We start from the raw sequence: 25827 nt of genomic DNA, 5'->3' as shown, positions 1-25827 counted from the left end.
GTAAACACAGCATTATCAGCCATCAGAAAAATGCAAATCAAAACCACCATTCCTCTCCACTCCCTCAAGGATGACTGAAAACAGAAAAAAAGTAATAGCAACTGTGAGTGAAAGTGTGAAGATAATGGAACCGTCAGGTACTTCCAATCAGAGTGTTCAGTCATCCAGCTGCTTTAAAAAATGGTCTGGAGATTCTTGAAATGGTTCAACTCAGTTTCCATATGACAGAAATTTCACTCTGAGGTATAGAGCCAAAGGAAATAAAAACACATGTAGAGAGGAAACACTTTCCATATAGGAATGTTTACAGCAGCATTTTTCAAAAGAGCTACAATGTGGGAAAATAACCCAAATATCCATCTGTTGCTGAACAGATAAATAAAACATGATTTATTCATACAATGGAATATTAAACAGCTGTAAAAAGGAATGAAGTTCTGAGACAGGCTTTGACATATGGGTGAACTCAAACAGATTTGTTAAAGGAGAGAATCCGGTGCCCAGGAACCTCATACTGTATAATACCCTTTCTAGGAAATGTCCCAATTGGCTAAGGATCAGAGAGACTATAGATTTGTGGTTGTTAGAGCTCCGTGCATTGGGAAATTGGAAAATAATGAAAAAGGAAGTGGAATTTCCTTGAAGGGGGGAGGAAATATCCTGAAGTTGATTACATTGATGGGGGAGCAGCTCTGTGAATGTATTAAAAGTCTCTAGATTACGTGCTTTGGGTGGCTCGTACGGTATGTGAGATATTTCAAAAAGCCGTGAAAAATTGAAGATAAATAAATTTCCCCAGTCACCCACCCTGTAGCAACCACAGCCCTGCCCAGTCTGTAACCATTGACCCAAAGGCCCTCATCCAACAAGCAGAATCTGAGTAGGCAGGTTTCCATGACGGCTAACATTTTTTAGCAATAAAGTCTCATTTAATAAAGCCTCATTTGATACTAAGGTAAGTTTCTTGGGGTTTTTTGACAAAGTGTTATTATAGACTTAATAGACTACAGTATGGTATAACTATAACATTTTTGTTGGCTTGGGGCACCACATCCCTCAGTGCTCAAAGGCTATTCCTGGTTCTGAGCTTGAGGGTCACTTTGAGAAGTGCTCAGGGGAACCATCCGGTGCTGGTGATTCAATGAATGCCAACGCCTTATCCCCTATACTATTTCTCTGGCCCAGCATAATTTTTATGTGCTCTGGGAAGCCAAACACTTTGTGTGACTGGCTTTATTGTGGTATTGGCTTTACGATATGGACTGGAACAAAACCTACAACATCTTGAATGATTCCTGGAAGTGCACACAAATCTCAGACATTACTCATTAAGGCCCTGGAAGGCAAGAACTGTCTTTTTATCCTTATTCCTAAGTGCTGAGCACCATGTCTGACACAGTGCAGCTCAGTCATTGTCTACTGAATAAACCCATGGAAAAACTGGGAAAAGAGGACTGCCAGGGGAAACCACTTGGTGCATCTACCCTGAAATCTTAGAGTTCAAGCTCTTGTGAGTTTGGCGGCCAAGTGATAGTATAGTAGGTAAAGCCCTTGCCTTGCACATGGTCAACCCGGGTTCAATTCCCAGCATCCCATATGGTTCTCTAAGCACCACCAGGGATGATTCCTGAGTGCAGAGCCAGTAGTAACCCCTGAGTTATCACTGGCCCAAAACCAAACCAAACAAACAAAAGTTCTGATGAATTCCTTGCACTGCTTTTCCTTACTCCATCACTGTATGGACTCACCAGGGTGGGACCCTGGACCCTCAGAAGACCCTTGAGATGGCTCCCCACTCTGACTCAGTCTCCCAGGTGGCACATCTGTAACTTGGCTCTGGATTAAGAGTGTCTCCATCTGAAAACAAACCTGAAGCTTCTGGGCTCACAGGCCAAGGGAAAGTCAAATGATGAGGACTTTCCAGAACATCCGGGTAAGTCAGATGCTCGGGTTGGGACAAATCCAGAGCATGTCCTCCCCAACCCCCCTAAAGGGTGACTAGTTGCAAATGGAGCTCTAATATGAGCCATCTGGTCTGGAGAAATGACCAGCTGGAGGGCACTGGAAACTGCCCAGGGAGCAAACTTATCTGGGGGAAATGATGAGTCAGCGCTGCCCAGAGACAAAGGCTTGAACAAAGTCCTTTGCAAGAGGCCTCCGAGGCTCTCTTCATGGAGTAGCCAGAGCAGGGGATTCATGTCTTGTTTATCACTCGGGTCACACTTCTGTTGAGAGTCCAAGGCCCAAGCTAAGCAGGAACTTAGAGCGTGAACTGGAGGGCAAAATGACACAGTTGGTTGGGGAGGGTTGTTTCTCAGCCAGGGGTGAGACTGCACAGGGTCAGTTACATACTGGTGCTGAAGACAACTTTCTTCCTCATCTTCTCTCAGTCATATCACTAATCCTCATTTAAAGTAAAAAGCAAGAGGCTGGAGCGATAGCACAGTGGGCAGGGCGTTTGCCTTGCACACGTCCAACCCAGGTTCGATTTCCAGCATCCCATATGGTCCCCTAAGCACCGCCAGGAGTAATTCCTGAATGCATGAGCCAGGAGTAACCCCTGAGCATCACTGGGTGTGACCCAAAAAGCAAAAAAAAAAAAAAAAAAGGTAAAAAGCAAACCAATGTTCAGATCTAATTATTGGCCTTCAGTCTTCCTTCTTGGCAGCTGCTGTCAAAGCTCTTGCCAAAATGTTGCTTCACCAACACCCTGGTCCCCCAAAGACTCAAGTCAGTGAGGAGAAGGCTCTGCAGCCCCACAGGGACAGCTGTAAGGCTTCCCAGCACCTCAAACAGGACATAAGGGTTTAAGGTTGGAATTTCAAAGTCATCCCTTCCCTGAGTCCCATAGCCTCAGAATCTGGAAAAGGTGAAAAGGAGGCGCCATTCCCCTGGACCTGCTCCAGATCATGACACAATGACCATCAGCATCCACTGCCCTAATTGCCACCCCCATCCCAGGAAGTTACAGGCTTCTGAAAGTCCTGTTAGAGCTTGTAGTGAGAGCTCCGGGTCAGCAGACTCCAAGGCCATTTCTGTCTGGGCTTGTTTATAGCTGAGCAGTTTCTAGCAGGCCAGGAGTTCTCTGAAAGGGTCCTGGAAAGCTTCCTGGGTAGAGGAGGATTCTCTGAGGAAAGGGGACTCTGCGGAGAGGGGGATTTGAGGAGAGGGGGTCTGAGGAGAGAGGGGGGTTTGAGGAGAAGCGGCCCCTAAGGGAGGAATAACTGAGGGGAGGGGGCTTCTGAGGGGAGGAGGTCTCTGAAGAAAGGGGAGCTCTGAGAGGAAGGGGTCTGGGATGGGAGTGGGGTCTGAGTGGAGGAAGCTCTGAAAAGAGGAAGCTCTGAGGGGAGAGGACTCTGAGGGGCACTCTGAAGGGAGGGTGTCCAAAAGGAGGGGATCTGAGGGAAGGAGGCTCTGAGGGGAAGGAGAATTCTGAGAGAAGGAAGTCTTTTAGGGGAGAGACTCTGAGAGAACGGGGGTCTCTAAGGGAAGGGAGACTCTGCGGGGAGGGTTCTGTGAGGAAGAGGCCCCTGAGGGAAGAAGGTCTCTGAGGTAAGGGGGGCTCTGAGGGCAGGGGGCTCTGAGGGGAGTGGGCTCTGAGGAGAGAACTGGAAAGAGCTGGAATTCTCTAGGTGCCACTCTGCTGCTGTCTTACAGGCTCTGCCTCTCTCTCTCTCTCTCTCTCTCTCTCTCTCTCTCTCTCTCTCTCTCTTTCCTCTGCTCCCTGGTGAGTCTCTGCCTCAGAGAAGAGGTAACAGCCCTGGAAGGCTGCTGGGGCCTTCTCAGACCTCTCTGATGCCTTCATGTTGATTCACTCTCCAAAGCTCCCAACCACACTCCATCCACTGTGTGGTGCCAGGAAAAAGGCCCAGGCACAGTTCCCCGGGCAGTTATGAAACTCAGGAAGCAACTGGGGTGATGCTGGCATGGAGTTTTGAGAACAGTCAGGTACTGTTGGTGGGGTGCAGAGTAAGTACAGAATACCCTCAGATCCACACAGGCACGTCCCAAGCTTGTGCCAGTAGGACCTTCTGGGGGCTGGGCTGGTTTCCAGGTGGAATAGAAGGAAGGTGACTCCATAGACTAATAGTGACCAGACCCTAGAGAAAGGAGGCTCAGAAGCCGAGATGGCCATGTTTCCCAGTCCACACCCCAGCGTTACGTCAGCCTAACTGATCTCCAATACATACACCTTAGACGGCGACAGGAGGGAAAGAAAAATGCCACTGGTCAGTGACTAAAGAAGACATTGTCTAAAAGCTCTGGGGAGGGAATAGTGTCTCCATATGTCAACATGCTGCTTACCAGCAAATATTTACCAAGCTTAACTGTCTGAGGTGTGTGGTGACAAAGGGCCTTGCCCTCCCAGCCCCTGCCCAGAAGACAGGACGAGGGCAGGGCACTCAGCAGGAGACTCGACAACCAGTCACGGGGCTGCCTCTGCTCACACTAGACACGTTACACCTTGTCCTTGTGCCGGACACAAAAACTCGGGTCTCGGGTATTTTACTCTCTCCAGTTCACACAGGCTGGAAAGCTGGAGAAGGTGAGAAGGGAAGAGGAGCAAAGGAGAGAAACAGGTGAGAGTATAATGAGGCCTGGGGAAAGTGATAACGGGGTGAGAGGCAGGAGAGCTGGGAGGAAGCTCACAGACTGCAGGGGAAGGACTGGGCAGCGCCCAGCCCCATCAGTGGCCATTGTCCCTAGCCTGGCCTTGTCATCCCCTCTGTCCTCCCAGCTGCCCTGCACTCTGGGCTCAGTAGCTCTCCTTCTTGGTTTTTGTTTTAGTATTGGGACCACACCCGGTGATGCTCAGGGGTTACTCCTGACTCTCCCCTCAGGAATCACTCCTGGCAGTTCTACGGGGACCCTATGGGATGCCAGAGATCAAACCCAGGTCGACCATGTGCAAGGCAAGCACCCTCCCTGCTGTACTATCACTCGGGCCCCTTGGTAGCTTTCGTTTCCCCCTCACCCGGAAGAACATTCCTATGTGTGTCCTGCTTCCTCTGGCCCAGGGGCCACACTAAGCTTCAGGCCCATCCCGCATGCTGTGCCCTCTATAAAGAATGGAGTCAAGGAATGGGAAAGAACTTCCCTGACTGGTTCCTGTGTCACCAACAGCAACAATGCCTCTTTGCCAACCAGTCACAATAAGACCACCCTAGTTCCAGGATTCCCCCTCACCCTTCCACCCATAGGTTGGCTACTCATGCTCCCTAAAAGCTATTTCTGTGTCTTTGCCCACACCTTCTGGTGTGCAGGGGGGTGGTTCTTTGTTGAGGAGAGGGAGGTGGAGAGAGAAGGCTGACAATGATACCAAGGATCAAACCCAGGGCCACCAGGCATGCAAGCATAATTTGACTTTTATCTTCAAGATCCAGGGTCAGAGAGCTAGTACAGGTGCTATGACTAACACTGCCTCTGTCCCTGGCATCACGCATTCTCTGAGCTTCGCCAGGAGAACCTTTGAACACTACCAGGCGTGGCCCTGGAATCCCCTAAGCACCTCGAGGGTGGCCCAGGCCATCCCCAGCTCCAGAGGGCCCCAGCAGAACCACATCCTTAAGCCCTCGGGCCAGTTGGCTGAGAATTCTTGGGAGAGGCCCACTTGGGAGGTTCCTTCCCACCTCTACCCCAAAGAAATTTAACTTGGTTTCATTTAAAAACAAAACAAAACAAAACAAAATCCAGCCTGGGGATGTGACTAGATGCCAAAGTGTATGCTTTGCATGCATGAGACCTAGGTTCACTCCCCTCAATTCCGCACAAACAACAACAGCAAAATAAAGCAAAGGCCAGTGCCCCTCTGTATCACTTCTCCTGATGCCTACCGGCCAGGAGCCTGTGCTCAGAGTTGGGGAAGGGAACCTCACTCTAGCCCATCGAGGACAGGTAGATGCCTCGGAATGTGATAGGCTATGCTGATTGACTGGTTGGATGGGAAGACTGAGGACGTGACAACTGTGATGCATCCTGACTCTGCAGTCCCCATTCCCCAGGCCACCCAGAGAGTTCCCACTGGAGAGCCAGCTGCTGAGTGGAGATGTCATCGGATTTATTAATTAACACAAACACCATTCATCCAAGTGCTCTGGGGCATGGTTTAGAAAGGAAAAAAGAAGATTCAGAACATTTAAAAAGTGATAAAAATAACCTCTCTAGCAGCCTAGAAATAACTGAAGTTTGATTCCATTCAGGGCTTTTTGTCCCAGAGGAGAGCCCCACACTCATCCCCGCCCCCACTTTCCCACCTCTCCACCAGGCTGCTCTGGGGTGAGCAGAATGCCTGCCAGCGATCGCTAATTGGGTTAATGGAGTGACTGTGTAATTGTTCTCCGCACAGCCCAACCCTCCGCACTGGCCCTATTCCGACTTACCTGCCTCTCCTCCGCTCCGGGATGGCTAATATACAACAACAACTTCCATTGTGGTCCACCTCTGGGACTTTGGGGCTTGAAGTCAGTTTCCCTGAGGCAGAGAACAGAAGATGCTGCTATTTTGGTTTGTTTCATCGACAATGGGGCCATTCTCTAAGGTTTCTGGGCACTTCGGGCTGCCGGGGGTGAGGAGGAAATCTGAGAGGTGATGGGGACGTAGGCCAGGGAGCTGCGCACTGGCAACTGGGGGGCGAGGGTAAAAAATTCTGACCTTTTCTAACCAGCTACTCGGGTTTGCATTTCATTTAATCAGTTTCAGATGAGACTGACAAGTCAGGAGCTTCTGGAATTTGGTTGTCTGCCCCCTCAGCCCCATAGCCTGTGGCTGCTGGTCTCTCCAACAGCCAGAGGCCAGCCAGCTGGGTTTGGGCAGCATCTGACCTAGTCTGACCTCAACCCCCACCCCAGAGGGGCAGTATGGGGGTGGCCTTTCAGATCCCCAAGACTTGATGGGAGCTGGAGTCAATCTCTCTCAACACCCTTGTAATAAACAAAACTTTTTTTTCCCTCTCCTATTGTTTTTTAAGGTGTGTTGTGCTTGAAAATCTGTTTCACTTTAAAGGGATTATTACCTGCCCAAAGTATGGAAATGTCAGCGTTCTTGGAATAGGGTGTACTTGGGACAGGAGACAGCATCCTGGAAGACTCGTGGGGGGCCCTTGGCTGGGGAGAAGGGAACAAGGCTGCCACCCCACTACACCCTTATGTCTCTGAAAGAGGTTTTATTGCTGAGGGGGATTTCCATCTCCACCTTGGCCCTTGCCTCTCTCCTGCTCCCCATTGCCTGGCTCAAACAATCCAGAATCTGAACTGCTCCTGGGGGTCAGATCTCAGGGAGGCTCTCACAGAAAATGTGCAGAGAACAGGTTTTGGTATTCCATATCTTCCTGCCTTCTATTCTCTTGTTTTTCCTTTTCTAGCCTGTCCCCCCAAGTCCCCGCCTTCTGAAAACCCCAACACCTGGGCGGGCAGGGCTGCTCGGATCTGCATGGTTTCCCCAGTGCACTTAGCTCCCTCGAGAATTCTGTCTTCAGCTCTGATTAGCTGTAAAGGGGCCTGACCGGGAACCAGACGCTCACTGGGCCTGGCTTTGTCTTCACTGGAACACGCTGAGTAAGGAGAAGCGCATGGACAAGGAGCTTAGATAAGCGATCGATGAGTTAAACTGGCCATCAAAGAAAGCCCCCGGCACTCTGGAATGCAGTTGAGACTGAGCAAAAGGTCACCAAACACCCCAACCGCCCTCCCGGCAGAGCTGGAGGCGAGAGCAAGAGTCGGGGCTGTGAGTGCGCACCACTGCCCTCCACTGGACACGCGCGACGCAGCCCCAGCCCGCCTGCACCAGGCACCTGAGGCTTCCGGCCACTAGGCAAGCAGCTGCTAGGCAAACCGGTTTCTTGGTTCGTTTCCCTCCACGACTGTTTCACATCGACTCCGTGAAACCGGCAGCATCTTTAATTCCTGGCGTAGAGCAGGGTGACATTCCACGGGGTGACACTTGTTTCTGGCCCCCAGACAGCACCCGCTCAGGTGTGATGATCTGACGGTTGTTGACAAGGAACCCAGGTAAGAACCAACAACTGCTCTTTGTGGAGAACAGCAACGGCAAGGCAGTTTTTACCAGACAAATGGGGCAAAGGGCGAGAAGAGCTTCCAGAAGAATGAAAAAATATCAAGTCATTTCTACTTAAACACAGTGAATTACCCACCTGTCTAGTCTGGAGATGAGAGGAAGAGGGGAGGAAGCAGGTGGCAGCCAACCCTGGTGGGTTTGTGTCTCTGACTTATGCTGTAGGTACAGGAGTTTGCAGATATGCCCCGTTATCTCTGTCCCTGACCTCATCAGCTTAGAGGCCACTTGCCCTGCCTGACTCTGGCCTGTAAACCCTCTAGAAAGTATAGAATCCCTGGCAGTCAGAATTGTTATGTGAATGACAAATAATTTGCAATGGCAGTACTAAAATAAGTCAAAGAAACTTAAAAAAATTAATAGAGACATTGTATTTATTACTTACAACTGGCTTCAGTTTGCTGTTTTCACGTGCCACAATTAACACCGGCGTTAGCCCTGCCTTTGGTGAGTGTTTACATGAATATATGTGAACTCTGGGAAGAAGCTAAACTGAGCAGAAATCAAGGAGAATCACAATGTGAGCAGAAACTCTCAAACTTACGTAACCTACCACACCCCCCTTTTCAAAAGAAAAAAGTCTAAGCGCTCCCTTAAAAATCTACCATCTTATGGGGCTATTGGTGTTGGAATATTGAAAGTCTGTAACAAATCATCATGAACAACTTTGAAAAAAAGTTACCAAATAAATAAATAAATGCACATTACATAGAAAAGGTAGTAGGAAATTTATGACTATGAAAAAAATAAGTCATATAAATTTTAATCTCCAGAAAAAATAAAATCACTTTTAAAAAATTAAAAATAAAATCTACGATCTTAAAGTGAACAAACAGAAAGCCACCCACCTCCCCTTCAACGTCACTCAAGGCCACCAATGCACCCCCTGGATCACTCCAGTGCTCCTTCACCAGAGCCAGTATTGCCCAGTTTTGGAAACATTGCTCCATGGTGAAATAAAAACCTGGAAGTTTGGAACCCAATGCTGAAGCACCAGAGAGCAGAGTAGGCCAGGACAGGAGAAGCAGAAGGAACAGAGAATAGTGTCACATTAGCCAAAAGTCAGTGAAAGAGCACACAGCTAGTGGCCTCAATAAAACTAAACTATCTAGCTTAGAGAGGACTGGGGAGCCAGGCAGAGAGAGAGAGAGAGAGAGAGAGAGAGAGAGAGAGAGAGAGAGAGCAAGAGGGAGAGCCAGCAAGCGAGAGAAAGAGAGAGAGAGAGAGAAAGAGAGAGAGAGAGAATAGCAGCATGGTGGTTATTGTCAAAGAAGGCAGTTTCAGGCCCAGGGGAATAACTAGCAGACTGAGCATGAGCTTTACAGGTGGGAAGCTCAGGTCTGAGTCCTCTGCATGGACCGTAGAGCACCAGCAGGAGTGATCCCTGAGCACCAGTTGGGAGTAGTTGCCGAGCACCACTGGGTGTAGTCCAAAAACAAAAGAAGCTGCTGGCTGAAGTAATAGCTCAACAGTTTGGAGCACTTGTTTTGCACGAAGAAGCCCAGGGCTCAATCCTGGTGCCTTCGGTTCAATCCCAAGCACCATCTTGATCTCTCAAGTACCGCCAGGGTTAACAAGGGCTCTGCTTTTCACTCTGTACCCAGCTGTACTCCAGTCCTCTAGCTTCAGTCATGACAGTTCCTTTCTCCACATGTTTTTTGGTCCACACTGGCTAGTGCTCAGGGGTTACTCCTGGTTCTGTACTGAGAGAGAATCCTGGCGGTGCTCAGGGGACTATATGTAGTGCCAAGATTGAACTGGAGTCGGCCGCATGCAAGGCAAATGCCAGCCCTGTTGAGTCTCTCCCACCCGTTAGTTACATTCTCTCAAAGTCACAGCCTCTTGTGTGGAACAGTGGCTTACCACTTGTGGGACAATGAAGAGCAAAATCCATGAGCTCTCTCTTGTGTCAGGCTCATAAGGGAGCTTGCACAGGCCCACAGTCACTTATTTAGAATCTAGGAGGCCACCTGTGTTCTGGAAGTGAGTTTGTTGAGAGTTAGAAAGCTAATATGGTGACACGCAGGTGTCTTAAGAGTCCTGACTTCTGCCTGACATCAAGTGCATCACATGGAGAAATAAAACCATCGACAGCCCATGAGCAGTCAATCAGGTCTCCCACTAAAGGAATTACTGAGAGACTTTTGGGGTGTTTTTAGAGCTTTTCAGAGTTCCAGAATTGTGATGTGGTGCCTACCCTGCCCCACCACGAGAATTATTTTGAGACTCAAATGAAATATGTTGGTGAAAAGGAACGACTGCAGAGGTGCAGAAGCCCTGCTATCTTGACTGAGGGGAAGGGAATTTTTCCTTCCGCCACTGTGTGTACAAGAAATTTGTAAACAATGTACTCAGAAGGCTTTCAGAAGTCATTTCTCCACAGCTGGAAAGAATAACCATTTTTTTGAATGGTTATTCTTTAATGGGCTGGAGCGATAGCACGATAGTACAGCAGGTAGGGCGTTTGCCTTGCAAGCGGCCAACATGGCCGACCCAAGTTCAATTCCTCTGCCCCTCTCGTAGAGCCAGGCAAGCTACCAAGAGTATCTTGCCCGCATGGCAAAGCCTGGCAAGCTCCCCGTGACGTATTCGATATGCCAAACACAGTAACAATTGTCACAATGGAGATGTTACTGGACCTGCTCGAGCAAATTGATGAACAATGGGAGGACAGTGACAGTGACAGATTTTTTAATGAAATAACATTGATTTATAACACTACATGGGTCTCACGTGTATTGGTTGCAGAGACTGCACTATGTACATCACAGAAAAATAACTTAATAACCTCCCAAGATACAGCCTGCAGGTATGAGCCTCAGGGTTCTTTGTTCAGAGGACACCAGGGTTACATGAGGCAGATCTGGGAGCAAGGTATCTAGGACCAGGGATCAAACTCAGGGCCTCACACATGCTAAGCTCTACCCCTCGAGCTAGCTCCCTGGACCTGAAAGTCTCTTATTTACTGCCCCCCTTCCTGCTAATCTGGGAGTTCTGCAGGTCAGGCCACATATCTGTCTTGCTCGTTGTCAGCGCTCCAAGGCCTACTAGAGCTCTCTGATATGTGTTTGCTGAATTGCCTCTATGTTCCTCATGATGGCAGAAGGCAATGTTGGTATTACCATAACTCTTACTGCTTTCTTTCCTTCTTTACTTTGTTTATTTGGGAGGAGGATTATAACATACCTAGTATAGTATTCAGGGACTGTTACGCTCAGGAGTAACCACTACTGATACTCAGGGAACCATTTGTGGTACAGAAGCTGAGCAGAAGAAGCCACGGGCAAGTCAAGTGCCTGTACTGTCTCTCTAGCCCCTGCCTTGAGTACTTGTGAAAACAATTCATCCTCACCAGAAACTATTGCTTCTCTGAAATGTTAAGTCCCCAAATCTACTCTACCCATAACTTTAACTCTGCTTCCCTCTTATATTATCTCCAGATTTCTTTGAGAGTCAGTCTTTAACCCCTGCCCTTTCACCTGCCTACCTAGCCTGGTTCCAGGATTTATCACTTCAACATTCTATTTTTCACTTTTGTCCACATTTCTGGCCTTCGTCCTTCTGCCAAATCCCGGCTCTCTGACTTTTCCATTACAAGACCCAAGCTTTGGATGATATTGAAGAACAGGCCCAAAAATGTAGGAACTGGTGTTATTCCCAGAACCTGGTCACCAATTTCAGTCAGGTTTGCAGTTCTGCTTGACAGACTCTTCTTGAGTTTCAGTTTTGCTTCCTCACTCCTTTCTCAGATGGTTTTACTTCCAAAACGTCCTTCAGGGCTCCAAACCTACCCTGGCTATCTTGAAAGATGGCCTTACCTCTGTGTGACTAAGAAAAGGGACTTTCTTGCTCTGTGTCTACTAACTCACTTTTTTTCCCTCTTTTTTTTTGCATTTAAAAACAAATGGTTTATTTCTACCACATGAGTATATTGGAATCTGTCTTAGACTCATATTTCAAAGGAACAATAGTACTGGGAGATATGTAATAAAGAATCGATTGACATGATAATGGGGAGTAGAGAATTGTCACTGTGAGGAAAAGCTCAGTTGAATTGAATATCCAAACATGAAACAAAATTAAATGGTGCATGGCTTATATTTAGCAAAATCAAAGAAAATTCCCACCACAAATTGAGTATTTTTTCTTTTGTATTCATTTCGGTCTTTCCAGAATCTGAAAAATAAAAAAAGCACACCTGGAATGAATTCATCAGAAAAACAGGAAAGTCACGCATCTGACCTTTACTTGGATTTTCTTAGAATATGTGCTATTTCTTATATCTTTTAAAAAGGGTATAGGGACTGACCTTTATATATTGGTTTAATGTCTTTACTTTTGTAAAGCAATTGATGAAAGCAGAAAAAGTTCTAGACCTGAGTTAACCAGAGGTGATTTTTATTTTTAAAGTCTGCCACCATGCAAATTTGAACTTCACTGCTGTCAGTCACATGCTCCACATCTCCTATTTGGGAATTAAATACGATTTAATTTGTAAGTACTTACAAATTACAAAGTATTTTAACTTATAAGTATTACATATGTGTGTTTGTGTCATATATCTTGGGGTGACGCATAGTAGGCAAGAATATAGTAATAAACAATTACTATTATAAAACTATTCAAAGAATGCATAATTTGGGGTATGGATATATAAACTGATCCACTTTTTCCTCCTTCCCCACCACCTCAAAGACACTTGTGACTCCTCTCCAGTTTTCATTCAACTGGGCCTTTGACCCTCCTTTTTTTTTTTTTTTTTTTTTTTTTTGCTTCCCTAAGACCTTGCTTCCTCCTTCTCTGGCTTTTAGTCACTTTACCAGACTTCTCCCTGCCTCAACAATTGGGACCACACCTGGTGATGCCCAGGGCCACTCCCAAGGGTGCTCAGTGGACCATGGGATACCAGGAATGGAACCCAGCACCCCCGTCCTATGAAAAGCATGCACCCCAGCTGCTATCTCACATTCTGACCTCTGTCTACAAACGCTATCATTTCTATATTAACTGCTAGTCACACCTTTCCTGCACACCTCAACCATGACTCTTTCTCCCACTACAGTCACATCTCTCGTGAAGGACCCAGCATTTGTTCTATGTATGATCCATTATGTCTGATCCCTTCCTGTACACTCATCACATGGCTCTATCCTCCACTACAGTTGAATTTCTGCTTACACGCCCCATCCATTACTCTCTCACCTGTGCAGTCAAACCTCCATCTACTCTCCACCAAGATATGATTCTCAAATGAATGACATGTCGTCCAATATCAGCCTGTCCACAGCGTTCATGACCTCATACATCCCAAAGCCTGCCCTCACAATGCAGCCATCACACTAGGACAAACCATAGCCAAAGCAATTACTGTTCAACATAACCATGGTTAGAACACCTGCCACAATGGAAATCTGCCAAAACACACCATCCATGGTTTCAGAACTTGCTAAATTCCTACTGCTTCCTGCACACTGCAGCCATAACACTAGTGAAGAAACTTCTCTTCATCCCCTCTGATTTCTTCTCTGACAGTTGTAAAGAGAACTTAGACATTCTATCTTTAAAAAAAAATAATAACACCCTTCGGGTTGGAGCGATAGTGCAGTGGGTAGGGCTCTTGCCTTTCATGCGGCCGATTTAGGTTCAATCCCCTACACCCATACAGTTCCCTGAGCCTGCCAGGTGTGATCCCTGAGCACAGAACAGACCCAGGAGTAACCACTGAGCACCACTGGAGTGGTCCAAAAGCAAAACAAAGAGAAAAATAACACTCGTTAGGGCAAGGAAGATGGTTCATACTTTTCATGCAGGAGGCCTGGCTTGGTCCCACTGCATAGTCCCCTGAGAGTAGCCCACTGGGAGTAGCCCCTGAGCACTGCCAAGTGTGACTCCAAAACAAGATCAATGGGGGAAAAATCACCCTAAAAAAGTACACAGAGGTAGGATGGGGGGTTGGAGGGGTGGCAGGAGGCTTCCAGGGAAATTGATGGTAGGAAATACACACTAGTGGAGGGTTGGATGTTGGAACATTGTATGACTGAAACTCAATCACTAAAGTTTTGTAACTGTATCTCATGGTGACACTTGATTCAATAAAAATAATTAGGGGCTGAAGCAATAACACAGCTTTGCCTTGCACGTGACTGACCCTGGTTCGATTCCCAGCAACCCATATGGTCCCCAAGCACCGCCAGAAGTGATTCCTGAGTGCAGAGCCAGGAGTAACCCCTGAACATCTCAGGGTGTGACCCAAAAAGTAAATAAATAAATAGATAAACATAAATAAATAAAATGGGCCCTGATCTTCTGTCGTTCTGATCGATCTGTTGAACATGATATATTTATAAAGGTTTTACTTGTGCTGTCATTATTTTTGTCTATTGTGATCACAAGTGACTATTTTCCCCTTGTGCTCAACTGACCCGACATTAACGATCGCATAAAGTTTTCGGTTGCAATCTTATGTGTATGTCTATCCCACTTTACTGGATGTGACAGCTAAACCCTAGTGTCTCCGTTCTTTCTCGCCAGTTCTCATCACTGAGCCATTCAATCTTTGTGAAAAGAACCTGCACTTTCCGAGCTACAGTGCAGCGGGTTAGAAATCCGTCTCTACTCCAGTCCTACAGGGGGCGCTGTAGCAGCCGCTCTTTGTCCTCCTGCTCTCTATTGCTTTGGGTTGGCGCCCAGAGCGACAGTCTCAGGGCTCCGCCCCACTGGCAACAACCCTTCTTTCTATTGGGCGAGAGATGTCGGGGACATCCAATGAAACGTGGCGTTGGTGCGAGGAGGCGCCACCATCTTTAGCGGCTGGAATCCTGGCAGCGGTAGGTGGCTGCGGGAGGTAGGGAGGCAGGTGGGCCGGGTCGTACCTTCGGGGTCCCGGCCTTGCCGCCCACTCCTGTCCTGCTGCTGACCACCATGCCGCAGTACCAGACGTGGGAGGAGTTCAGTCGCGCGGCGGAGAAGCTCTATCTCTCGGACCCTATGAAGGTGAGTTGCCGGCTGGGCTGGGGCTCCGGGTCCGGAAGCGTTCCCTGGCATCCGCTCGGCCTCCGGAGCGAGACCCACACCCGAGAAGGATGGGCATGGACGGAGACAGCCCCCTCCAGGTCTCAGGATACTGACTGCAGTTCCCTAATAGTTTGAGGCCCTGAAATCGTTGGAAATCGGTGTCATTTCCGTGCCCGAAGCAGCTCCATAGTCCTCCGCCCCCAATCCCGAACCTCCCTTGGTGCTTTTCGTGGGTTTACGTGTCTCTAAACCAGGGCTCCTCCCCCTGCTCCTTTAGCCTCGTGCCCCTCACTTGTCCTGGTGCCAAGTTTTCTCTTTTTTCCGTACTGACAGGGCGAAACGTCGTGTAAAATAAAACGGTGTTAATTTTTTCTTTGTCGCCTCTGAGACATTTTTTTTAAGAGGAAAAAAAATTTGGTGGCATCCACACGCCTGAGAATGGTGTTTCTTCTTAGTTTTTCATGACAAGGTTTAGAGAATATGACAGATGTGAGCAGAAACGAGGGTTGCATGCTTTTTTTCTGCAAAATGGCACTTCTACTGAAATGTTTGCACACAGTTTTAGAGGGTCCCTGGATCCCTGAAATGTGTTCTCGTGGTTCTCACAAGAATATGTTGAAGTGGATTGGGGGGGGGGGGGTGAGGAGGGGGAGGGGGCTCAAGTTCATTAAAAGTAAAGGAATCCCAGTGATTTGGGTCTTGATCCTCCTCCCCCACCCCCCAGTGTTTTTTTTTTATTCTTTACTGTTATATCTAAAAAATGAACCAACTCCTTGTTAATTAAAAATCCTCTAACTTTGTTTCTGGATAAGTAATAAGACTCCAAAATATTTTTGGTTCTATTCTTTACAGCAAAATGATGTAGCAATAAATGAATCAGATGCTTTGGAAATCGAACACTTATGACAAACACATGCCTTCTGCCTCCTCCATTTGATTGACTTCCCTTGTTCCTGGGGCCATTTGTTTCTTCATTCATTCAAACAGTGTTATCATGAGAACACTGTGGAACATTTTCATCACAGTTCTGAAAAACATCCTTCCAATTATTCCTTCAGATATTTAAGAAATATTTTAAGAGATGGCGAAGAATAAGTAAATTCATATCAAGAGTAATCATGTTTTGAGACAGATTTTATAGTAAAGATGAAAGGAAAATGGTAATCACAGAGTATAGTGGTAAACAGAACATGTCTAGAACATTAGCACAGTGAAAACATTTCAGCTCTTGACCCAGTGAGAAAATCCTAGGTGTGTGAATTTTTCTGTGTCCTTATGAAATCTGCAGGGGGTGGGCACTTGTCTTAGCAGTTTTATTGGGTGCCTTCTATGTGCAGACATTTTCCATCATACATATTTGTGTTTTGTAAACAGTTACAACTGCTTCACAAGGTAGGTGAATAATCAGGTGCATTAAGTGATTTGCTTAGTCTCAAAGCTAAAATTTGAATCTAGTTCTCTGTACATCTATCTTCTTTTTTCAGTTTGTGGGCCATACCCAGAGTGCTCAGGACTTACTCCTGGCTCTGTGCTCAGGGATCGCTCAGGGATCGCTCATGGCAGGCTCAGGGAACCATATGGGGTGCCAGGGATCAACCCAGGTCGGCCACATGCAAGGCAAGTGCTTCTTGCTTCAGAAGATGTAAAGTTTATTGGGAGTTAGTTTCTTTCATTGAAATATGCTACTACCTGAATCATTTTCTTGACTGCCTACCTCTAGAAATTTGAACATGGCATGCAGTAAAATACAAGGTTTAATCCAATTTTTGGAAAAATTGTTGATGAAGATTTTCTTTTCTTTGTGGCGGGGGTAGTCACACCTGGCTATGCTCAGGGGTTACTCCTAGCTGTGCACTCAGGAGCACCTGGCCATGCTCAGGGGTCAATATGGGATGCCAGGGATTGAACCTAGGTTGGCAGCATGCAAGGCAAATGCCCTCCCTGCTGTACTATTACTCTGGCCCCAAGACTTTCTTCCAAGACAGTTCTGCTTCTAGGTAATAATGCATCTTATGCCATTATAGTAAGTACATAATCTTGCTGAGTGCTTGAGTTTGCACAAGCCTCCTAAAAGTTGGGGAAGGTGGCAGTGCTCAACTTTGTATCACTGTTTCCTGAGGAAAGGATCTGGACTTAACTAGCTGTTTTTTCTTTGCTTTTCCTTTCATTTCTCTATGGCAGGTGTGTTGCTACTGGAAAGTGGGAAAAGCCTCCTTTAATGCAAGAGTATATATCTGATTCCCTGCAAATTAACCCGACAGAAGACAAATCAGCAGGAGGAATTTAGAAAGCAATCATATGCCCAAACTTGACAATTCCCAAAGAATTGTGTTTCCAAGGGGGCTCAAGTTAGGACCTTCTTACCAAGGGGTGATTAGTGGGCAGAGATTAGTACAGGTAGAGTACTTATTTCCATGCAGCTGACCAGGGTTCAGCCTCCTGCATCACATATGGTATCCCTGCCCTCCAGAGTGATTCCTGAGCATGGACGGAGCCCTGAGTACTGCTTTTTTCAGTCTTGGGGCCATACCCGGAGTGCTCAGGACTTACTCCTGGCTCTGTGCTCAGGGATCGCTCAGGGAACAGACCTGAGCACTGCTGGGTATGGACCCTTCAATAACAGACAAAGGGTTATCTTATGCAGGAAAGAGGCTGCATAAAAGGGTCTGTGGGGAGCTGCTCTGGAGAGAGTACAGGGCTAAGGTACTTGGCTTGCATGTGGCTGACCTGGCTTAGATCCCTAACACCTCATTTGATCCCCAGGGCCCATCAGGAGTGATCCTTAAGCACAGAGTCAAGAGTAAATGCTTAGCACCATGAGTGTGGCACAAAACAAAATAGAGAGGAGTGTGGGACTTCTGGTAGGTGGGTGGGGTTAAGTTGTGGGAAGGAAACTATAAATTAGCACTGTAGCACTGTCTCCTTCACAAAGCTTTATTTATGTCCTGTTTTAGCCTTGAAAGGGCAGATGGTCAATAGTTATAACAGTTCTTTTGGTCACACCCATCGATGCTCAGGGGTTTTTCCGTGGCTCTGCACTCAGAAATTACTCCTGGCAGTGCTCTGGGGACCATATGGGATGCTGGGGATCAAATCTGGGTCAGCCTCATGCAGGGCAAATGCCCTACCCGTTGTACTATTATTCCAGCCCCTTGTTTGAGGTTTGGCAGTGAACAGGGACTCATGTAGCACTGGAGACCGAACTTGAGCCTCCTGTGTGCAAAGTGTGAGCTTTTTCTCTCATCCCCTCAGAACAATCCTTTATATCAAGGTGGTTTTTTTGGGGTAGCATACTTGTCCCCTTTAGTTTTTATTGTTACTGGTGAGACTTGCCAAATCACCTTAAGAGCCTCAGATATTCCCCAAATGTGGGTGAGTATCAGTAATATAGGGTGTATATCTCATCAGAGTGACTGTAAATAAAATATCTAGCTTATTTAAAATTTCTTTAAAATAAATGTATTAATAGGAATGAATTAAATTGTTGTTTCCTGCTTTATTCCAATCATATGCTTATAGTAAAGATGCCTTTAGATATTTTGACTATTCTCAAAATCATTTTTAGACTGAACTATTATGAGGAGTGTCTCCAGCTTCTTGTTTCTAAATATGTGGGTTTTTTTTTTTTAATTTTTCTTTTTTTTTAATTTCAGGCCCGTGTGGTTCTCAAATATAGGCACTCTGATGGGAGTTTGTGTATTAAAGTAACAGATGATTTAGTTGTAAGTATAATCTTTTATTTTGTTGCATACTTTCAGATTTGAGTTGTTTGAAATTATGTCAAATTTATGCAAATTGGCCATTACGATGCATATTTTACATTTTGTTCCAAAATCAAGACCCTCGTTTTACAAACTTTTATAGGCTTTTGGGGAAGTACTTTAACTTGCTTTATTAATGCAGTATGTAAAATATGTAATTTAAAAATCGCTCTTTTCAAGCGGGATAGACACAGAAAGATTGCATTCATCTGGGGAACATAAAGCAACAAAAAGGGAGAGTGACACACAGGAATGGCTGAGATTAGTACCAGGAATTTTGCTCCATGAATGGAAGGCCAGCCACAGGCTCTAGGTGAAAAGGAAGCTCAGATAGAGAAGAGAGTACCAAATGAAGGGTGTTGTGAGGGCCCTCCCAGGGTGGGAGAAGCATGCTAAAAGTAGTCGATAGACCAAACATGATTGCCACGCAAAGCCTCTCTTGCAAAACACAGTACCCAAAAGAAGAGAGAGAGAACAAGGGGGAATACCCTGCCACAGAGGCAGGATGGGACCGGGGGGGGGGGGGGGGGGGGGGAATGAGGGTGGGGGGGATGCTGGGACCCATGGGGATGGATGACGGGCACTGGTGGAGGTATGGGGACTTGATCATTGTATAACTGAAACCCAAGCACAAAATTTGTAAGCCTATAACTGTACCTCATGGTTTTTCACTAATAAAAAAAAGAAAAAAAAATAAATAAAAAAAAAATAAAAATCGCTCTTTTCAGACCTTAAGCAAAAAGAATCAAGAGACCAGATATTAGAAGTAAAAGTTTTGTGGCTGGAGCTATAGTATACAGCAGATAGGACACTTACTTTATACACAGCTGACCCAGGCTCAATCCCCAGAACCACATATGGTCCCGGGAATTATTCTTGGAGGTGCTTGGGGGACTATATGGGATGACAGGAATCAGGCCTGGGTTGGTCACATGAAAGGCAAACGTCCTTGTCCCATCTTTATTATTAATGTTTCAAGTTTAAGATCTTATGATCACTACACTGGTGGTTTCTTTATATCTCACATAGGAGAGAGATCATTCTGAGCCTTCTCTCCCTCTGACTAATTTTAGTCAACATGGTACTCTCCAGATCCATCACATTGCAGCAAATTTTGTCTTTAAAAAAATGTTTTGAATGCATAATTTTATTTTATTTTATTGCTTTTTGGGTCACACGGCGATGCACAGGGGTTACTCCTGGCTTATGCACTCAGGAATTAACTCTTGGCGGTGCTCAGGAGACCACATGGGATGCTGGGAATTGAACCCAAGTCTGCCACGTGCAAGGCAAACGCCCTACCCGCTGTGCTATCACTCCAGCCCCCTGTTTTGTTTTTAATCTTATGACCATTGTAGTTGTCTTTCATGGACCTAAAAATATTTTTCTGTCAAACTGAGTGAGAATTCTTGTACAGCACATTCTCTTCCTCCCTCTCTTGCTCTCTCTCTCTCACAGCACTTCCGCTACAATTAAGTGATGGGGTTTCGAGGGCATCTTTTCAGGTGACTACACAAATTTTGATCATGTTAGGTAAAAATAAAGATTTAGTTTTTATAGTGAGTAATTTAAAGGCTGAATGAATTCAGATGAGTTTTGCACAGTAAAGTTGAATGCTCTTTGTAACTATGCAGTTAGTTACTATTGTTTAAAATTCATGAATAGCCAATAAATGTAACATGGCAAGAAATAGTTTGATTTAAAATTGTAAATGCCGTGTGAGTGTGTGTACATGTGTGTGTGTGTAAATACCTTCAGAAAATCAAGATTTGACAGGTATATTTGGTTTTATTTTATTTTTTTATATTTGGTTTTATTTTAAATTATTGTCACCACCTTTTCAACTTCACAAATAGGAATAAGGGATTTAAGATTTCTGTTCTTTTTCTAATATAACTGAATTGTTTCTAAACTAATCTCACTCAGGGAGAAAATATCTAATTCTAACTAACCCTTGAATTCTTTTCAATATTCCACAGCTGGATATTTAACTGGGCATTTTGATGTAATACTTAACTGGTCATTTTTGAGAAATTTCTGAGAGTTTTTAATTCACAAGAATTGTGTTTAAAGATTCTATAGAGTACTCGAACGTGGTTACCAGGGCTTGAAAACTTAAGCCTGATTTATTTAGTGTGACCTGCAGAAGCAACATAGTAAAACACTAGTGGGAAGGACTCATTTACCTACAGGTTTGCTAAATTTTCAGTGATCTAGTTTTTCATGGTTAATGTGTGCTTTCACATTTCTGACAGTGTTTGGTGTATAGAACAGACCAAGCTCAAGATGTAAAGAAGATTGAGAAATTCCACAGTCAACTAATGAGGCTTATGGTAGCCAAGGAATCCCGCAGTGTTGCCATGGAAACGGACTGAACGGTTTGAAATGAAGACTGCCATGTTCTTAGGAAATAAATATCTTTTTGAATTTGAGAAAGTGCTGGGACAGAAAATACTTTATGTAACTAAGTGAGCTATTCAAAAGCCTAGAAATAGCTTTTGGGAGGCCTTTTAAAAAAATGTTTACTTTAGAGAGCTAAGAATGTAAATGCTTTCAGCAAGAAAACCTTTATTTATTTTTGGAACTAGAATAAGAAAAGCATGTATCTTGGAAGCTTATTGTTGATTACTTAATGTTGGGCAAAATTATAACTGTTTCTCTGGTAGATTTGTATTAGTAATTTGAAAATTGGGTATCAGGAAAAGCCAGTTCTATCTGTATTAGAGAATTTAATTTTTTTTGGCTGAATTAATATTTTTGAAAGCAAAAAATTTATACAGATGATGACCAACAAATATAAAACAGTTGACTGAAATTAACCACACAACAGCTGCATATAGTGGTGTGACCTCTATAAAAATTATGAAGACAAGTATGCGTTAAACCTTTCAAATTTAAACTATATTTTTTAATATGAGGGATTTGTTGAGCAGACTTACTTGGAATCAGTTTTCAGTCCTCAAAAACAGCTGTAGTCATTTTAAATGCATGAAAAGAATGATTCGCTGATGGACCGAAGACAAAATATTATAGAAATATTTGCCATATATGTCTTGTCTATGGTGTCTCAGAAGGGCTCAGGATCATTTGAACTGTTTGACCTTTGCATACCTCTGATCCCTCCTTTCTGTACTTAACCCCGGGGTTAAGCATGGCTGACAATGTTATGTTTTCCATTAAACTATATTTTTCTCCCGTTCGTTACCTGAATTTCACTACCTAAATGTCATATTTACATGTTGATTCTTACATTAAAATATTTTTTATTAGGAACTTGTATTAGGCAATGTTTTGACATGAAAAGTTTCATTTACCCAGATGACTTACTTGTCAGAGAGGTCAGTAAATAAAATGTTATATAAATAAATTTCTCTTGAAGTTTTTAGTTTCTCAATAATCATCCTTCGGTGAGTGATATGTAGTATACAGTTATTCTAAATAGTGTAAGTTTTATATTTTGTGCATGTGTGACTTTTCAGATACCTTAGTGTATGTTGATGACAAAGTCTTCTTAAATAACCTCAGATCATGTTTCAGACTCCTGTCCCTCACCTGGGGAACATAAAATAACAAAATAGGAGACTTAACACCCAAGAATGGCCGAGATTAGTAACAGGAATTTTGCTCCATGGCTTGGAGGCCAGCCACACATGCTATGGGAAAAGGGAGCTCAGATAGAGAAGGGAGCACCAAATAAAGGGTGTTGGGAGGATCCTCCCAGGATGGGAGAAGCATGCTGAAAGTAGACTATAGACCAAACATGATTGCTACCCATTGCCTCTTTTGCAAACCAAAACACCCAAAAGGAGAGAGAGAGAGAGAGAAAGAACAAAAGGGAATGCCCTGCCACAGAGGCAGGGTGGAATGGGGGGGTGGGGGATGGGAGGGATAGTGGGATCCGTGGTGGTAGGAAATGGGCACTGGTGGAGGGATGGGTATTTGATCATTGTATAATTGAAACCCAAGCACAAAAATTTGTAAGTCTACAATTGTACCTCATGGTGTCTCACTAATAAAAAAAAAAATTTTTTTTTAAAAAAAGGAAAGAGAGAAGGAAAGACCAACCCCCCCAAAAAAATCCAGCCCTTTCTCTGTTAAAAAAAAAAAAGTCCTGTCCCTGTCCACATCCCCTGTTCCCTGTTGTCCACATTTCCCCTTCCCCCTTCTGCCTCCGAGTAATGGAATCCCTGAGGTCTTGGAGAGATATTTTCTTTTTCATATATTACATGGTGTAGGAAGCAGAGTTTGTTCATTTATTTTGGGGGAGTATGCCATACCTAGAGGTGTAGGGGACTGCTCCCAGTTCCATGCTGGGGCACTGTGGTACCAGGGATGGGTTTTGGAGCTTGGCATGTACAGCTTGCACTCCAGCCCTCTGAGCCCTCTCCCCAGCCCTTCCACTTCCCATCTTTATCTTGCCGGAAAGGACGCAAAAGGCCTCTGGGTTCTTTGGGTCCTGGAAGCTTCCCAAAGAGTAGTACCGAACAGAGTCCAAAGCCAGCTTCCTGGGTGTAGTGCTGGCTCCCCAACTTCCTCTCACAGTCAACATAGACAAGATGCCCCTCTAAACTTCCGTTTTTAAAAATCCCTCTGGAAATTGGAGTAACAGATAGTATTTAAGTTAATGAGTTTGTTAAAGTCCTAGAGCAGTGCCTGGAACACAGTAAAGCCCAATGCAGTTGCTAGATTGTTTTTCAGGAAAGGGTGTAAGAAAACAGCTCTAAAGTTTTGTCTTAATTTCTAGTGTCTATCTTTTCTGAGTTTGTCTACTCAATGCTAGTTTTGGCAGTTGGGAAACAAAACAAGATTTCCCCCACTGAGGGTGCTTAAGGGGGCCGCCGGGGACTGAAATCCTAAAGTCTAAAACTTGTGTCTGTGTCTACACAACATTGAATCATTAAAACTTGTCTGTCTTAAAAATCATAAATAATGCAACACAATCATAAAACCTTTTGACATACGTGGATTTTTTTCCCTTTTATAGAAAGTCTTTCTAGACAGTACAATCATACACATAGATTGACTTGTAGCAAGCTCTTGTGATATAGTTTAACTTTCTTATAAAGACTTCCTGTCTTTAGAGGACAGAACTTCCAAACATTGCTGATAGCTATCTTTATTTTAAATATTGAGGCTGGAGAGAGACTGTTTGAGGTGTTTCTTATAGGCAGCTGGCCCTAGTCCATCTTCAACGCCACATACAGTCCCCCAAGCATGGTCAGGGGTGACTTCTGAGTACTGCTGGATATGACCTAAAAAGCACAAAACATAAAATGTATATAGTGTGTGTGTATGTGTGGTGGGTGGAGCCACTGTCAACTCTTAAGTCATTGAATAGGAGCAATATTGGCATTTTGTAATGGATATTTTTTGTTCTCCTTAGAATAATAAAATATTAACCGTCTGAAAACATTGGAAGTATTTGAAAATAATTTCAGTCGAATGAAATATGAAATTAATTGCCCAATTCAGTAAACCCATATGTTCATCTAAAATCATTTAGAAAACTTAATATTTTATGTATCCTTAATGTTTCCTCTTTAGTTTATAATGCCTTATTGCAGTAATGGCTGTAAAATGTTTAATATTAAGTCTTTAGTTTATAATGCCTTATTGCAGTAATGGCTGTAAAATGTTTAATATTAAGTCTTTTAATGAGGGAAATGTATCTCTGCTCAACAGTGTATATAGCACAGGGAAGATGTACAGATCCTGCCTTACCTGTGTGGGAGCCTTTGTGGTCCTCAGTGCACTAGTTTTGAGTGGCACTGAAGAGCCAGGGTCTTCTGAACCCCACTTGGGTGGTCGTCCAAAATTATTTTTACATGATCAGTGTCACTGTCACTGTCCTCCTGTTGTTCATCAATTTGCTCAAGTGGGCCCAGTAACATTGTGAAACTTGTTACTGTGTTTGGCATATCAAATACATCATGGGTAGCTTGCCAGGCTTTACTGTGCGGGCGAGATACTCTCGGTAGCTTGCCGGACTCTCCGAGAGGGACGGAGGAATCGAACTCAGGTCAGCCGTGTCAGCGCATGCAAGGCGAACACCCTACCAGCTGTGCTATCGCTCCACCCACATGATCACTTAAATGGTCACAGTCACGGTCCTCCCATTGTTCATCGATTTGTTCGAGTGGGCCCAGTAACGTCTCCATCGTGAGACTTGTTGTTACTGTGTTTAGCATATCGAATACATCATGGGTAGCTTGCCAGGCTCTGCCATGCCGGCGAAATACTCTCGGTAGCTTGCCAGGCTCTCTGAGAGGGGCAGAGGAATCGAACTCGGGTCGGCCACGTTGGCCACTTGCAAGGCAAACGCCCTACTGCTGTGCTACTTAAATAAAAAAATAAAATCTCATCAAAGAATACAATGAAATTGGAAGTTTTAGAACTGAAAACATGCTGAGCAAAATTTAAATCTCACCAAATAGACCTTAGGAAGGAAAGAATAAACTTGTAAACCAACTTAAGAACTGTAAAGATCTAAGAGCAGAGGAAAGTCTGCAGCTGTGCAAAGCTACAGGGGCCTTCAGGACGGTCATAAAAGATCTAGTATTTATGCCATTGACATGGCAGAAAGAGGAAAAATGTGCTGAAAAGTGTTGAAAGTAATATTGTCTCCATCCCAAATTTTGTCAAAAAATAAGAGGTTACTTGCTTTGCATGCCACTGCTTGCAGTTCAGATCTTGGCCAACATATATGGTCCACCCAAGCACTGCCAGGAATTAATCCTGAGCACACTTGGTGTGACCCCAAAAGCCCAAAATAAAGACCGGAGGGATCCACAACCATGAACTTGAAACTCGAAAAAATTTAGAACACAGCATAGTATCTCTAGGGCATCAATGGTTTGGTGACTGGATCTCTCCTCAATTATGAAGAGCAGGAAGTATTGGCACATTTCTTTTTAAAAAATATGAAAAAAACAAAACAAAAAACTATCAGCCCAGACATCTACATCCCATGAAGAAAATGCCT

General features: G+C 44.7%; 1 protein-coding gene and 1 long non-coding RNA gene across 2 annotated transcripts in view; one reads left to right on the top strand and one right to left on the bottom strand.

The window, feature by feature from the left end:
• The window catches only part of LOC130038777 (uncharacterized), a 29733-nt gene extending 22081 nt beyond the window's left edge, over positions 1 to 7652 (bottom strand). The window contains exons 1-2 of the long non-coding RNA XR_008794781.1: positions 7520 to 7652; positions 6381 to 6471 (exon numbers count right to left, since the gene is read on the bottom strand). This is a non-coding gene — a long non-coding RNA (uncharacterized LOC130038777). The remainder of the gene's footprint in view (positions 1 to 6380; positions 6472 to 7519) is intronic.
• A 7211-nt stretch (positions 7653 to 14863) lies between these two features.
• SRP9 (signal recognition particle 9) lies at positions 14864 to 22044 on the top strand. Its single transcript, XM_056133069.1, has 3 exons — positions 14864 to 15063; positions 18738 to 18806; positions 21101 to 22044. Exons 1-3 carry the CDS (start codon positions 14992 to 14994, stop codon positions 21218 to 21220), a joined length of 261 nt encoding a protein of 86 aa, XP_055989044.1. The 5' UTR covers positions 14864 to 14991; the 3' UTR covers positions 21221 to 22044.
• The last annotated feature ends 3783 nt before the right edge of the window (positions 22045 to 25827 follow it).

This window comes from Sorex fumeus, unplaced genomic scaffold (assembly GCF_029834395.1).
Source record: "Sorex fumeus unplaced genomic scaffold, SorFum_2.1 ptg000007l, whole genome shotgun sequence".
In the NCBI taxonomy this organism is placed as follows: Eukaryota; Metazoa; Chordata; class Mammalia; order Eulipotyphla; family Soricidae; genus Sorex; species Sorex fumeus.
Note: the sequence above shows the minus strand (reverse complement) of the source record. Positions and strands in the feature narration are given on the sequence as shown.